General features: G+C 30.9%; 1 protein-coding gene across 1 annotated transcript in view; it reads right to left on the reverse strand.

The window, feature by feature from the left end:
* Positions 1-11565: 11565 nt before the first annotated feature.
* LOC149888596 (uncharacterized) overlaps positions 11566-14626 on the reverse strand; it is a 38230-nt gene continuing 35169 nt past the window's right edge. Inside the window, exon 7 of the mRNA XM_090087132.1 lies at positions 11566-12271. Within this exon, the coding sequence (XP_089943258.1) occupies positions 12093-12271 (179 nt within the window). The 3' untranslated portion in view covers positions 11566-12092. The remainder of the gene's footprint in view (positions 12272-14626) is intronic.

The following is a 14626-nucleotide window of genomic DNA, read 5'->3' on the forward strand; positions in this document are numbered from 1 at the left end:
ATATATATATATATATATATATATATATATATATATATATATATATATATATATATATACAGTATTGGACAAAACATTTGCAACCAACATCGAACAATGCTAAAAAGTAATCCTAATTTTACATGTCTTAAAAACGAAACGAACTATACCACCACAGCAAACAGTTCAGGAGTCTGGAGTCATAGCATGCCATGACATGAGCAATCAGCTGACAGGTGACAGCACACAGGCAGAATTTCGTTGACAAGTGCCATTTTGCAGCGGACAAAACAAGTGCAACTTTTTTGGTTTGTTTCATTTTCTTAAGTCTGGTCCGTGTCAACGTCATGGAAGTTTTTTAATAATTAAAGGACGTATCCAGAAGTTTCCAGAAGTTTCCAGAAGCATGCAGAAGCTTCCAGAAGTTTCCAGAAGAAGCATCTGGAAGCATCCAGTAGCATCCAGAAATATTTTTATGACTTCAAGTGCAAAAATGGCTCCCAACAGTCTTGGATTGGAACTAAGAAAGAAAATTATTGGCGATTACGTAAGTGGAATGTCACAAAAAAGTATTTGTGATAAATATCGCGTGAAAAAATGGACCGTATCAAGACTATGTTCCAAATATCGTTCTACGGGGAAGTTGGCAGCAGATAACAAAGGTGAAAGACCGCGTTCCACCACTTCTAGAGAGGATTCTATGATCGTCAGATCCGTCAAGAAGGATCCCTGGATATCATCAGTCGAGATACAAAAGCAATTAGAGCTACCTGTATCGGACCGAACAATCAGACGACGTGCTGTTGAAGCCGGATTGTTTTCTCGACGCCCTGCAAAGAAACCGCTGATTTCACTAAAAAACCAGAAGAAAAGACTCCTGTTTGCTACATCTCATATTGACTGGAATGTGCAGAAATGGCCAACTGTCCTGTTAAGTGATGAATTGAAGTTCAACATCATTGGGAGCGATGGCATTTGCCGTGTACGTCGACCGGCCGGAAAACGCCTCGATTTACGTTACCACCATAAGACCGTGAAGCATGGTGGAGTAATGGTGTTTTTCTCCTAACGGTCTAGGTCCAATCCATCGAAACGATGGAATAATGGACCGTTTCATGTATAAAAATATCCTGAAAGATGTTATGTTACCTCATGCTGAATGGAATATGCCAATAAAATGGGTTTTTCAGCAAGACAACGATCCGAAACACACTGCAAAAGTAGTCAAGCAGTGGTTTAAAGACAACCACTTATCGGTGATGGATTGGCCGCCTCAATCTCCGGATCTCAACCCTATCGAGAACCTGTGGGAGATCGTCAACCGCAGAATTAATCGTGAAGGTGTTCGTAATAAGGATCAACTGTTTGAACAAATCCAAAAGGCCTGGGCAGCGATTCCACAAAGTTTCATTGATCGCATCATAGCCTCGAAGATGCAAGGTGTGATTGACAACAAAGGATTCGCCACGAAATATTGATAGCGAAATACAGCTTGGACAACATTTTGTCGAGTTGCACTTGTTTTGTCCAGAAGGAAATCAACTTTTTTTAATACTTTTGATTAATTTATTAATTTTCGTGTACAAATAATGAACTTTGTGATGAATAAAACTTGAAGAACTTTGTCTCTAAACAGTTACATAGTTATTTCTCTAAATTGAAAAAATGCAGCACTTTTATATAAAGAAACTAAATTAGCATTATTTGGTTGCAAATGTTTTGTCCAATACTGTATATGACAGTATGATCCGTAATACAAGAAACTGTCATTATTATCATTAGATTAGTGATTTACGCATTCACATCCTGTTGGTCAACACAACAGTGTGTTAACACTGTTGTCGTTCATCTTTTTATTTGAGCACCATTTAGCACAATATTATGTTGATAAGTAGCCCGGGAATAAACTAGTATAGGTAGTACCTTTTAACGTTGAACTTAATTGCAACCAACAGTTTCGTTTAATCACTAAGAATATAGATTTATAATTTACATACAAAATGTAAATAATTTTTAGGAATTAACAGGATAATTTAATTTTTTCTTCTCGTTTTTTATCAAAACATTCGATGTCACCCATGTTTTTTGTTTAATATCATGTTCACCTCGATTTCTTCGTTCGACTTTTCCCAAAACGCATAATGTCCGAAACAAGGTGCCATTTACGTTGATTTGAAAAATTCCTGTTATATTAAATCCACGATCATAAAAACAGCAACTAAAAAACATTTTTATCTATCAACAAACTTTTAAGTCTTAAAAAAGAAACTATCAAAAGTTGTATCTAAATTACTAAATACTATTTCATGTTTATAAGCATCGAAGGTAAGATGCGGGTAGAGTTTCCACGGTTTGCAATACCGGTATTAAAAACTGGTATTAAACTAAATTTTTTCAACACCGAAACCATATCACAATACCAAATGCCAACAATGAAAATAATTGCAGGCATTTGATAAGTAATGCCGTAGTGTATTTTTCTTTCAAATAAATATTTTTTAGTTCTTCTTAATATTGTCAACACTAATACAAAAAAAAAAAATTTTTTTGTGAACGATTTCACTGCACATACATATATATGCATATATGATTAGTAGTGCTGTTTTCGACTTCGTAAATATTATGTTAATATATTTAAAAACTATTTTGATTGTAATTAAAAGCTTGTGTACTGAATTACATTATTATAAATATTTGATTAGTTTTCAATGTCCAGCTAAAGAGTTTTTGAAGCTTGCCAACAAATTGGACTCTATTTTTCTCCCAACCGTGTTAGTTTGTATAATTAGTACTGCTTGTATCAGATGGTTGGTAATTATTACATTTATAATGGTAAGAACCATTGTGTATTAAGAATATCAAAATGAAATAAGCTATATATTAAAAAATGTAAGGATTATTTTATTATCAAATTACAATATTGTGTGCCTTAATTCCTCTTTAGTTATAATAGAGCGATTTTAACTGATTATTCCCTACCAAAGCGTTATTTTAACTGAATAAAAACAGCGGATAATTTGATGCACTAACGTATTAACTCCTTTGTATAAAAGGATTGTTTTATCGGAAAAATATCAACGGACTTCAATCCATTAAAACTTTAATCCGTTAACTTAACGGAAAAGCCGTTGGTGCAATAGCGACGGATTGATCTGTTACCCAATTCATTATATACAACGGATTTTTTTTTAGAGTGTAATTATTTGCCAGATACTATGGCTTTTATTCAGTTCAATTCAATATACTTCGTATTAAGGATGTTACAAAAAACACAGGTCGTTGAAATAAGTAATTCACTAGTAAAACGCAATCACCTAAATAATATAAAGAAAAGACAAGAGAAAATCATAAGAAATAAACTAGTCACATAGTTAAAGCAGAACTTAACAAAAACTTATAAGTAACACTTATAAAACAGACTTTTAAAAGAGTAAAAGTATTAGAAGTATATTCTTCAGTACAAGTATGATACCATGCCAGGCTAATGAAAAATTAGAATCTCAAATACAGTGATTACAAGAGCATATATTAAAAGGTATTTAGTTTGGACTTCAAATTTACATTTAACAATATCAGGAGATGTATGAGCTAAAGCCATGCGATTTATGTTTTGCTTAGTCATAGTTAAGGCAATCGTCTCCTTAATGTCTACATAATCACATCTATCACATCTTTTTTGCTATTTACTAGCAGATTAGAAGGTTTAATATCTCTACGAACAGTTCTACTTTTAAGTAAACATATAATAACATTAGATCATTGATTAGTAAAATTCAATTTCTAGCAAAAAGAAAAATTTTAGGGTTAAATAATCAACAATGGATCGGTTTAAAGAATCTCAATAGAGTAACAAACACATTTGTAACTGATAAGAGAGTTGAACCAACGTTTAAATATGTAACTTTCAGCCAAACGTATAATACTGCGACAGAAGGCTAGAGTAAAATCAGCTATGAGCTGAGATTTTTTTTTCAAAGCAATTCTTTTTCTTACGAGCAGGACTACTTTTTAACTAGAAAATTAAGCTACTTCTTAATTATTTTAACTAGAAAATTAAGCTACTTCTTAATTAACTCGTTCCACAACAGTTTGATCGGGTTACAATCAAGAAATTGAGGAGGAGATTCCATATATTCTTATTTTCTTTGCTTTACTTTGGCTAAAATATTTTCCAGCTATCTTTAAGACTTTGGTTGGGCTCATTATCCTGCTGAAAAATAAATCCATGACCAACAAGATGTATCTCACACAGAAAAGCTGCACATAAATTGAAATACAGGTCTTTAATTACAGGTAACTAAATTGCTACTTTTGATTCAAGTATTTCAAAATATATTTTGTTAATATTTAATTCATTATTGTTGCATTAATATTGAACGTTTTACACATTTTTAAAATTTCGTTTGTTTAAAAAGTTTTTTAAAAAGCTGATTTAAATTAAAAAGCATCGAAGTGCTGTCTTTATTAACAAGCTACTTGCAAAAGTTTACATTAAAAAATATATATACATTTTTAAGCTAGCAAAGGTTACTGAGTAGTTCAAAAGCTAAAAATTATAACTATTTTTTAAGTGTCTTAAATTGAGTGTACAAGCACTTGTTTGTATTCTCACTTTTCATAATCGTAATAAAATTTCCTAGCAATGAGCATTAATATTTACATTGTTGTACATTTTTCACGTTTTTCACGTTTATAGATTTCAAGTTTTTTTCAAGAAGAACGGTAGGCCATATCTTTATTGTAGAGGAAGCTTTGGCGTCAGTTTCATGTAATTTACCAACCCCTACAGCACCAGGAAAAACTGAGAGATGTAAGACACATTTATCCTTTTGACACTGATGATACAAATTTATTAGGGCACTAAACGATGAGAATTTAACATTGGTGTTATCGAACCGCGAGTAAAACTTAATTGTAAAATTATAGTGATACGTACAGCAAATTGAATTTTTAAGAATACGTATTGTGATGAGGAAAAATAAGAAAATTGTAAACATTATTTTTAAGTTTTACCCGACTCAAGCTTATAAAATTCGAACGAAGAAAGGGCGAGTCTACCAAGAAAAGACGTACACCGGAGACTTATTGAATTTGTCATTTGAATAAACGATACAGCGAAAAGAAAAGTAAAAAACAACAATCAAGAAAAGACGTACGCACGGAGACGAAATTCAGCCTGTCATATAAATAAATGATGAATAAGTAGCAAAACCGTAAGCAACCGAAAACTATAAAAAGCTCAAAAAAAGAAGAGAGAAGAAGAAGAGAAGAGAGGAGAACAAGGAAGAGAAAAGAGTTTTAAAGAGATTTAAAAGAAGATTTTATGAGAAAAGAGTTTTAAGAGATTTAAAAGAGGAATTTATGAGAAAATGATTTTTAAAGATTTAAAAAGAATTTTATCAGATGAATTTATGACGATTTTAAAGAGAAACTTATGAGAAGAATTGGTAAGAAAATATATTTGAGTAACTTTAAATAAGCGTTATTATCTGTATTGATTTATTGATAGTTGTATAAGTTAATATTAAGAGAATATATATTGAGGAGAAATATTTGAGAATATTTGTTAAGAAAAATAATTAAGAGAAGAAGAACCAGTCGTAAGTATTTTTGTTTTCATTTTGAATATTAATATTATCGTTATTATCATTATATGCGTTAAATATTGTTATTGAAAAGTTTGATGCTCTAACCGCGCACCTTACCATATCCGCGCCGTTACATATCACAGAAGGGACATAACATAAAAAACATTTAATAAAACCACCAGACCCTTGTTCCCAACCTCTAAACAACACTCTACAACCCATGCTTCGCCCTTTCCTAACCAAGTACTCCCCAGACCACTAACCTCGATCCCAACCTCCATATACCTATTCCAAACAACTCTAAACCCAAACCTTCCCATTCCCTTCCCCCCTCACCCTTTCCTTCAAACATAAGAAGAACATTAAATAAATAAATAAAAATATAATTAATAAAATCCCCCGCCCTCACAGTATTAGGAATATTAAGTCACCGATTAAAGCCACCACAAGTCGTTTTTAAAAACGCTAAATGGCACTAACAATTGATTCATTACATGAGAACTTATCAATAGATAATGATAAAATAATTTAATCATTATTATTAGATAATAATAATTTCATTATCAAAAAAGGTTACAGTTAAAAAATTAGTTGATAGTAGTATGACAAATTAATCGATTTACAATAATAAATTCAAGTTTATGTAAGGTAATAATATTTTCTTTTGATTTTGTTTTGTTTTCTCTTAACATCGTGTGTTAAATAACTTACTCTAATTGCTATTGATGTATTTGACATCAGTCAATTACATGAGACAGTTATTTATACACGAGACAGTTATTTCATTGCCAAGTGAGAAAAAAAATAGTTAACTCTGAACTTTATTTCCAAACGAGCGAATATTGAAAAACAATTATTGATATTGGCCAAGAATTTGAGACACATTGTGCCTCCAATGTTTGCATCTCCATTTCTTCCATTAGCAAAAAGAACTTAGAGCGACCAATTTTATACATTGTCTTTTTTAAACAGCAACCTTAAATCACCCGTAGATGACAAAAAGGTTTTTATCGCATTTGACCAACTGCCAACAAATTAAAAAAGGCACTATGACCTTTATCGGATTATCCTAGATAAAAAAGCTATGGACTTCCTCCTGATACACTCGATTAATGTAGAAACGGAGCTAAGGAACTAAGTCAAGATAGGATTTGCACTTTGATAGAAAAAGAAGCTGACGTCAGCACTCACAATGGTAGTACATCAAAATGCGTTGTCGTCCGTTAATAAGCCTTTTACTTCTGGCAATGTTTTCAATAGTTTCCAGAATTTAGCTCTAAATTTTTATTCAACTCAAAGCGGCTGCAATCGAGTTGCAGTTTTGTAATCCTAACCCAGCAAACATGTCAGCGTTGAATCAACGTTGAAAACCGGTCGCAGCGTAGAAAAAGTGTTACAGTGACAAAAACAACGTCTTTTCAATGTTGAATCAATGTCCGTTTTTGTATACTAAATCGCGGTAAATTGAAACGTTGAATAAGCGTTGAAATTGTAACGTAATTTAGCTTCTCAAAAGAAAACGTTTATTCAACGTGGAATCACTTTACGCAAAAAGCCACTTTGAAAACGTTACAAAATTTATGCTTTATCAACGTTAAAAATAAACCGCTTTTTAAACGTTAAATTTTCAACGATGAAAAAGGGTATAAGTTTTTAAGCATGTAGATTTTTACTAATAGTATTTAAGCAAGAAGTTTGAGTTTTATATTTTAAAGAGTGTCTCAAAAAGATACCCAGATGAAGCAGGGATTTATGAAGCTGTAAAATCAGTTCTGAAATATTCGCCAATAAATTTTTGTAGAAAGCAGAAATCGGAAGATTAGAGTTTTTTAATGACATTTTAGGATATGTGATATGATTTTGTTTGTGTCTTGTGTAAAGCGCTTTTTCTAAAATATACGTTTATTTATTTAATCTTTCATTGTATTATAAATTGTTTTATTCAAGCTTTTCAAATTTAAGCAACTACAGTTGGCTAATTAGATTGCTTCAGAGAAACTGATGATAGTAAAAGTTTGTTATATATATATATTCTTACTTTATAAATTTATTAATAATCATACTAATTCATTAATATTTTTTTTTTACATTTGCTCTAAGACCACAAACGATAAAAGTTTTATTTTTTGGTTTAGATTCTGTATCTCAATGATATCCAGGCCTATCGAAACAATATCCTGTAAATTGTATTTTTATATATTGTATAAGTATATATACAGACACTCACACACATAAATCTTTAAAAAAATATTTATATTTTTATATATATCTATGAATTGTATATTTTAGGCTTTTTTTATATTTATCATTCTATATTACTGTTGTATTAAAAATCGATTTTGGAAATATTGGAAGTGTAGTGTTCAACAAACAATTTTGTCTTATTTGCCAATTCAAGATATATACATATATATATATATATATATATATATATATATATATATATATATATATATATATATATATATATATATATATATATATATATATATATATATATATATTAGGGATATGACTTTTTAATTTTTTTTCAAATAAAATGTTTCCTGTATCATAAATCGATGAACTTTTACCTAAAATCATGAAAAACGGCCCAAATAGCTTTCTGCAACAAAAAAAGGTCACCCCCAAAATAAAAATTTGATTTACCATTTTTATACATTCATTTTTGACCGATGTTTTAATCTTAAGCTTAATTCTCAGCTTAATTCTCAGTGTTGCTAATGTGAGCTCAGTGTTGATAATGTGAATAGTTCTATGAAGTACTCTGCGTGTAACTGAGCTAATAAGGAACTACTGTAGCGAACTAAAGACGCTGTAAGTGTACGAAGTATAAGTAGTTGTAGCATTATCGTTAGGATACGGACTGGATTATCGAACTGTTATCAACATTGACTGGATTATCGAACTATAATTGGATTACTATACAGTTAAAGTATTTTATTAATTAAACGACTTTATTAAACGGATATTTACGCTCAGCTATCCGTAAAGTCGTAACAATATTATATGATGTCTCACAAGAAAAGTCATACCACAGTAACAAAGAACAAGAAGACTTGGACTAAAAATTTGGTGAGATTTCAAGAGTCACACAGAAGAAGAGGAAGCGTGGCTGTAGAAGAACATTCACTCGATGAAAAATCCAGAATACCACTTCAATTGCAGATCGTAGGAAGATACCAGTTTCTCGGAGCATATGTTAAAGGAAGAAAAGAACGAATAGACCAAATTTCTAAGGAAATTACAAAATTGTGGGACAATAAACTGAATTTTCCACATGTGTCTGATCAAGTGATAAGAGCAAAGCTTATGAAGGTGCTGAAGGTCTATGATGAATGTGTCAAGCGTGGAAAATATGATGTTCTCAATGCATTATTTGACATCACGAAAGTGAATGGCCAGTGGTTATCCTCGGAAGATAAACGTCTATACCACCTACAAAAAGAAAGTAAAGGACAGGTGGGGTACTCAACAGGACAAGTGGCAAGTAAAGAAACCATTCACCCTTCCAAGAGAAGGAAAGTCCAGTCTGGAACAGCAATACCTTCCACATCACAAGTCCTGTCTACCACAGACAGTGGTACTGAATCTGAAAACTGCAAAAGTAAGAGTGAAGATGATGAAGACGACGACGGTGATAAAGACGATGATGAGGACACTCAGAAAAAAACTAGAAAGCACTACAAAAGTAAATTTGCTGTAAGTATGGTTACATCAAGTGGAGTTTCCACAAAGAAAGCTGCTAAAATATGCAATGTATTATCACAACAAGGTATTGATATTCCAACTCCAAGTCAATCAGCAATTTACAAGTCCACATTCAAAGAGGCAGGTAAATTAAAAAAAGAAATGATACAACAACTTAAAATGGAACAGTGGTCCTTACACTTTGACGGCAAACGAATAGATGATAAGGAATATCAGGTAGTTGTACTTCAGAATGAAAGAACTGACGTGAAACTTGATGCACTGCGTTTAAAAGATGGCAAAGCTGAAACTGTTGCTGAAAAAATTGCCAAACTTATTGATGAATACAACTTGTGGAATTCAATTAAGATGATCATTACTGATACAACAAACGTCAATACTGGGAAGAGAAATGGAGTTGTTGTGAAGTTGCAACGTATGTTTAAATTAAAGGGTGTCACAATACCACAATTTATCGGTTGTCAGCATCACGTACTAGACAGGATTCTCCGTCTGGTGATGGACGAAGAACTTGGGGGTGATACCAAATCTCCAAACATTGAATACCCATTTGTGTCTGAACTGTTGAATAAGTATGATGAACTGAAGGATAAGTTTGTGAATGGAACTGTAGAAATTCTTGATAAATCAGGGTGGAGAGACGATATGAAGTTTTTGTACCATTTAACAAGAGTGTTTAGGTTCTATGAAGAACAAAGAAACTTCCCTCTGATTCACTTTCAGAACATTCCTAATATGAGCAATGCCAGATGGAACTCAAGAGCCATTCTCGCCATTCTGGCGTTCATTCTTATGCCTGAAGCGAGAAAGAATTTGGAGAAGGTTTGCAGGTTCATTTCATATGAGTGGGCAGAACATTGGTTTAGTAGTCAAAAGTACAATGACAATGACTTCAAGAATTTATCTGATGTATTGAAGCCTTACAAAAAGGCATTGCAGTCATTCAAAAATCACTGGAAGAAAGAGCCATCCGTCATCGACATACCACGAAGTAATCAGATAGCTGAACGTGCAATCAAGGTGATGCAAGACCTGTATGCTTCCTGCAGAAAGAAAGACAAACTGCAACTTCGATTCATTCTAAGTAATAAGCGCTAGACTCTTTATGAGACGTGAGCATCATGTGACCCCTGTACTAAACACAGTAGGCCTATAGACACAGACAGTTATGTATATTGTTGTACTAGACGCTTTGATACTGTTAATTTTGTAATACATGTATAATTATATATCACATAATGTTTTTTGTTATATCACAGTACATGTTGCATAAATAAATAAAATAACAACAGGAGTATGACTCTTACAACATCTTCAGCCTTTAATATTCATTTACTGTACAAAAGTGTACCTATTGAAAATTCGATTTTTTGGTTTTGGGGTGACCTTTTTTCAAAATATGTCAAAATGAAACATCTATTCGTTCTTTTTACATAAAAGTTCATTGAATTACGATACAGGCCTAGTAGGTTGCAAAAAAGTCATATCCCTAATATATATATATATATATATATATATATATATATATATATATATATATATATATATATATATATATATATATATATATATATATATATATATATATATGTATATATATATATATATATAAGCGTTGTTTTAACGTTATATTTCAACCTTTATTTGACGTCTTTGAGTAACGTTAAATCGACGTTTTACTATCAACGTTACAAATCCTTGCAAAATCGACTGCTTTAACAACGCTTAAGCAACGCTTTTTTAGTAACGTTTTTTCAACGTTATGTTGCGACGTTTATGCAACGCTTTTTTAGTAACATTTTTTCAACGCTTAGTTGCGACATTTTTGTAACGTCTTTTAGTAACGTTTTTTCAACGTTTCGCAACAACGTTTAATTAACGTGTCTTTAACAACGTTACATATCTTTGCAAAATCGATTACTTTGTCAACGTTTCCGCAACATCTTTTGCGACCGGTTTTCAACGTTGATTCAACGCTGACATGTTTGCTGGGAATCTCCACAATCCCTTAAAAGTTTATCAAAAAAAAAAAAAAGCTGTAAGCCTTTGCTTGAACTTTTTACTATTTTCGAAAAATCTCTCACGCTTTCAGCCGTATACATAAACGGTTGTTAAACATGCATGTTAAAGTAGGCAATTAAAACTCCTACCCTTCATAGAAACACAAATAAAAGTGACACAGTCATAATTCTCAAATTATGACTGTAAAACAGGTTGTCGTTTCTGACAGTGCCTGGCTTCTTATTAATGTAAAGATCAATAATCGTGGTACAATTAGAACTAACGATAAATATGTGCAGGGAGTATATTTTAGCATATTAGTAGAAGAATCATAAAATAAATAACATAGTTTCAGTAAGTTGCAATATATTACGTTAATAAATAAAATATTAATTTTTAATTACAACATATAAAAGCCAACTCAGCTAAAAAAAATTTCTCTGTCACGAAGAAATAGCGAATGCAACCATACCTTGTCAAACAAAACTTTTTATTTTGTACGCTGTAAAAATGGAATGGATTCCAAGGACATAACTGAGCTAAACTGAGTGTTGTAAGTTAAGGTTGGGCTGTATATATTTGAATTGCATGTGCATGCTTACCAACCACATTTTTAAAATGTTTTATTCATTCCAACAAGTAAAATTTTTCTTAACAGTTGGAACCAATACATACCTCATTTTAACAATATCTTTGGTTTCATTTAAAGAAAAAAAAAACAATGCACAAAAAGTATTTTTAAGGTGTAGTTAACAATTTGTGATGCAGCCAAAGTGTTTTTAAAAAATTTCGCCAAAATCCATTTAACTGTATTCACTTGAAGCCATTTGTTCGCAGCAAGAACTGAATAGATACCAAGTTTTCAGTTTTCCCATAAGAGATGTAATTAATTGATGTCGGAAACATTTCATTGTTATCGCAAGTTGTTGTCCACCAGTTTTTGCATTTTTGAAATATCATGTCATTCGCGTAAAACCAATCTGGTTCATTAGCTGCAATAAACAACGTAAGTTAAATATTTTTTGAGGCTAAAACAGTAACTGCTAAAAATATTTTCGCAGTAAATTTGATTTAATTATGGTTGTTATTAAATCACAGTTTTATTTAAATTTCATTTGTACAAAGTATTTTTTTGATTGCAATATTTTAAAAACTTTTTTACTAATTGACATTTTTTTTCCAAATAGTAATAATTTTTTTCCTTACATACTAAAAAAATAAAAACAATAAAGGTAAATAGCTATTTCAGTAATATAGTTTTAGTTGGAGTTGCATTAAGTTGTATTATCAAATAGGCATAACAGCTTTGGTAAGATCTTTCAAATACCAATTACTTAAAATTGTAAATAGGCAAAGGTTAATAATTAGCGATAATGGTTTATTTTCATCAGGTTTATGAGATTCATTTTTGCCAACTTTCTTAAAAATTAAAAACTGTTACCGTTTCTTTATGGAACTATTATGGTAACTGGAAGAAAGATTTTAAATACCATTGAACAAAACCATGTTTGTGCAAGAAAACCTAAACATTTCTATGAATTTCAAAGAATTTTCAACTCTTAATTAAAATGAAAATTCTCCTGAAAGGTCTAAAAACAATTTTTGTATGTAAAGTTTAGAATCAATAGAAAAAAAAGCCTTTTTTTTTTGCACAAGCAGTTTGTAAATCAAGTTTGGGTTAACAAAGGAGGACCTTTATATGTCATTATCAACCAAAATACTGATTGTTTTGTTAGATTAATAATATACATCTGGGAGCTTATTCACTAAAATTTTTTTTTTGCGTAAGTTTGGCGTAAGTTTGGAGTAAGTTCAAAACTGTAAAAGTCGTATTCACCAAACTTGCGCAGTTGCGCTTCAAAAAAACTTTCGCAAGTTTTTACGTAAATTCAACCCTCAATTATCGGTATTCACTAAACTTTTTAGAAATTAGCTCAGTTCAATTTACGCAAGAAAAGTTACGATTGCTATGAGCTGCCTTAACTTTGGCGTAACTTTAATATCACTAAATAATAAGAATAGCGTTATATTTTTATGATACTTATGTAGTTCTATTGTTAGATTGATATATTATTGGGGATGGTAACATATGTAAATTATACATATTATAGTTAGGGTTAACAATAATCACAGATATTAACAAAAAATAACTGCATCATAATGGTATAGCATCTTATTAGGATATCACATAATAAAACATCTTTATAATGTAACATAATATATGTAACATTTTATAACATCTAATAAAGATGTTAGGCGCTACTCGACTTTCTCCCCCCCTTTTTTTTATGATTGATTATGATAGAGAATTTTATGCTGATTCAGAAAAATATAAAAACATGGACCTGAAAATCAACGGAAAGTGCTCTAATTCGAAGTCAAAGTTGTAAAAAATCACACTAAAAACCCTAATATTCGCCATTTTTTTTCAAAACGCTTTCATTTTTAACGAAAATTAATTACCGTTACATTGCGCAATAAACAGACCTGGTTTCCATCAGCCTTTTAATTATTATTTTAAAGTATTATAACTAAAGTGTTATAACGAAATGAAATTAATGGAAGATTTCAAATAAAGGTTGAACGTAGAATGTGAGAATGTAGATAAATTGATGAACAATTATTATTGTATCGTACGCTGGTTTATTTTTACTAAAAAAAACGGTTCGAAGGTTATATTTTCTAAATTTTACATGTGATAAAACAACAATGAACTAAGTTTCAAAAGCTCTTCTTTTAGGAAAAAAAACTGTTGAATTCTTTTTTAAAATTTATTACAAAAGTACATTACTTGCAATATTGTTTATTCTCTAATAAATCAAAAAACGGCCATTTTCATAGCCACAAAAAATTGCGCAAGATAAACATACTTTAACGACTTTTTTAACGTAAAAACCATGCTATTAATGGTTTGCTTTTGTCAGCAAAAAGATCATTAACTTATTATTTTCAAAATGGCGAATATTAGGGTTTTTAGTGTGATTTTTTACAACTTTGACTTCGAATTAGAGCACTTTCCGTTGATTTTCAGGTCCATGTTTTTATATTTTTCTGAATCAGCATAAAATTCTCTATCATAATCAATCATAAAAAAAGGGGGGGGAGAAAGTCGAGTAGCGCCTGTATATATATATATATATATATATATTAGAATAACATCTTCACAAGATGTTATATTATGTGGTGATTTGTATTATACAAGTCCCTGTACAAAAATATAACTGCACAGTCCCTGTACAACAATGTAACACCTTATAAAGATATAATATTACTACTGTTAAATTTATGTTCTTCTTCACAACTTTTTTTTAAAAAGGTACATGTCTTATTAAGTATTATGATCATAA

Source organism: Hydra viridissima, unplaced genomic scaffold (genome assembly GCF_058129835.1).
Source record: "Hydra viridissima isolate aposymbiotic clone 2 unplaced genomic scaffold, HvirCarnegie_v1 scaffold_5, whole genome shotgun sequence".
NCBI lineage: Eukaryota > Metazoa > Cnidaria > Hydrozoa > Anthoathecata > Hydridae > Hydra > Hydra viridissima.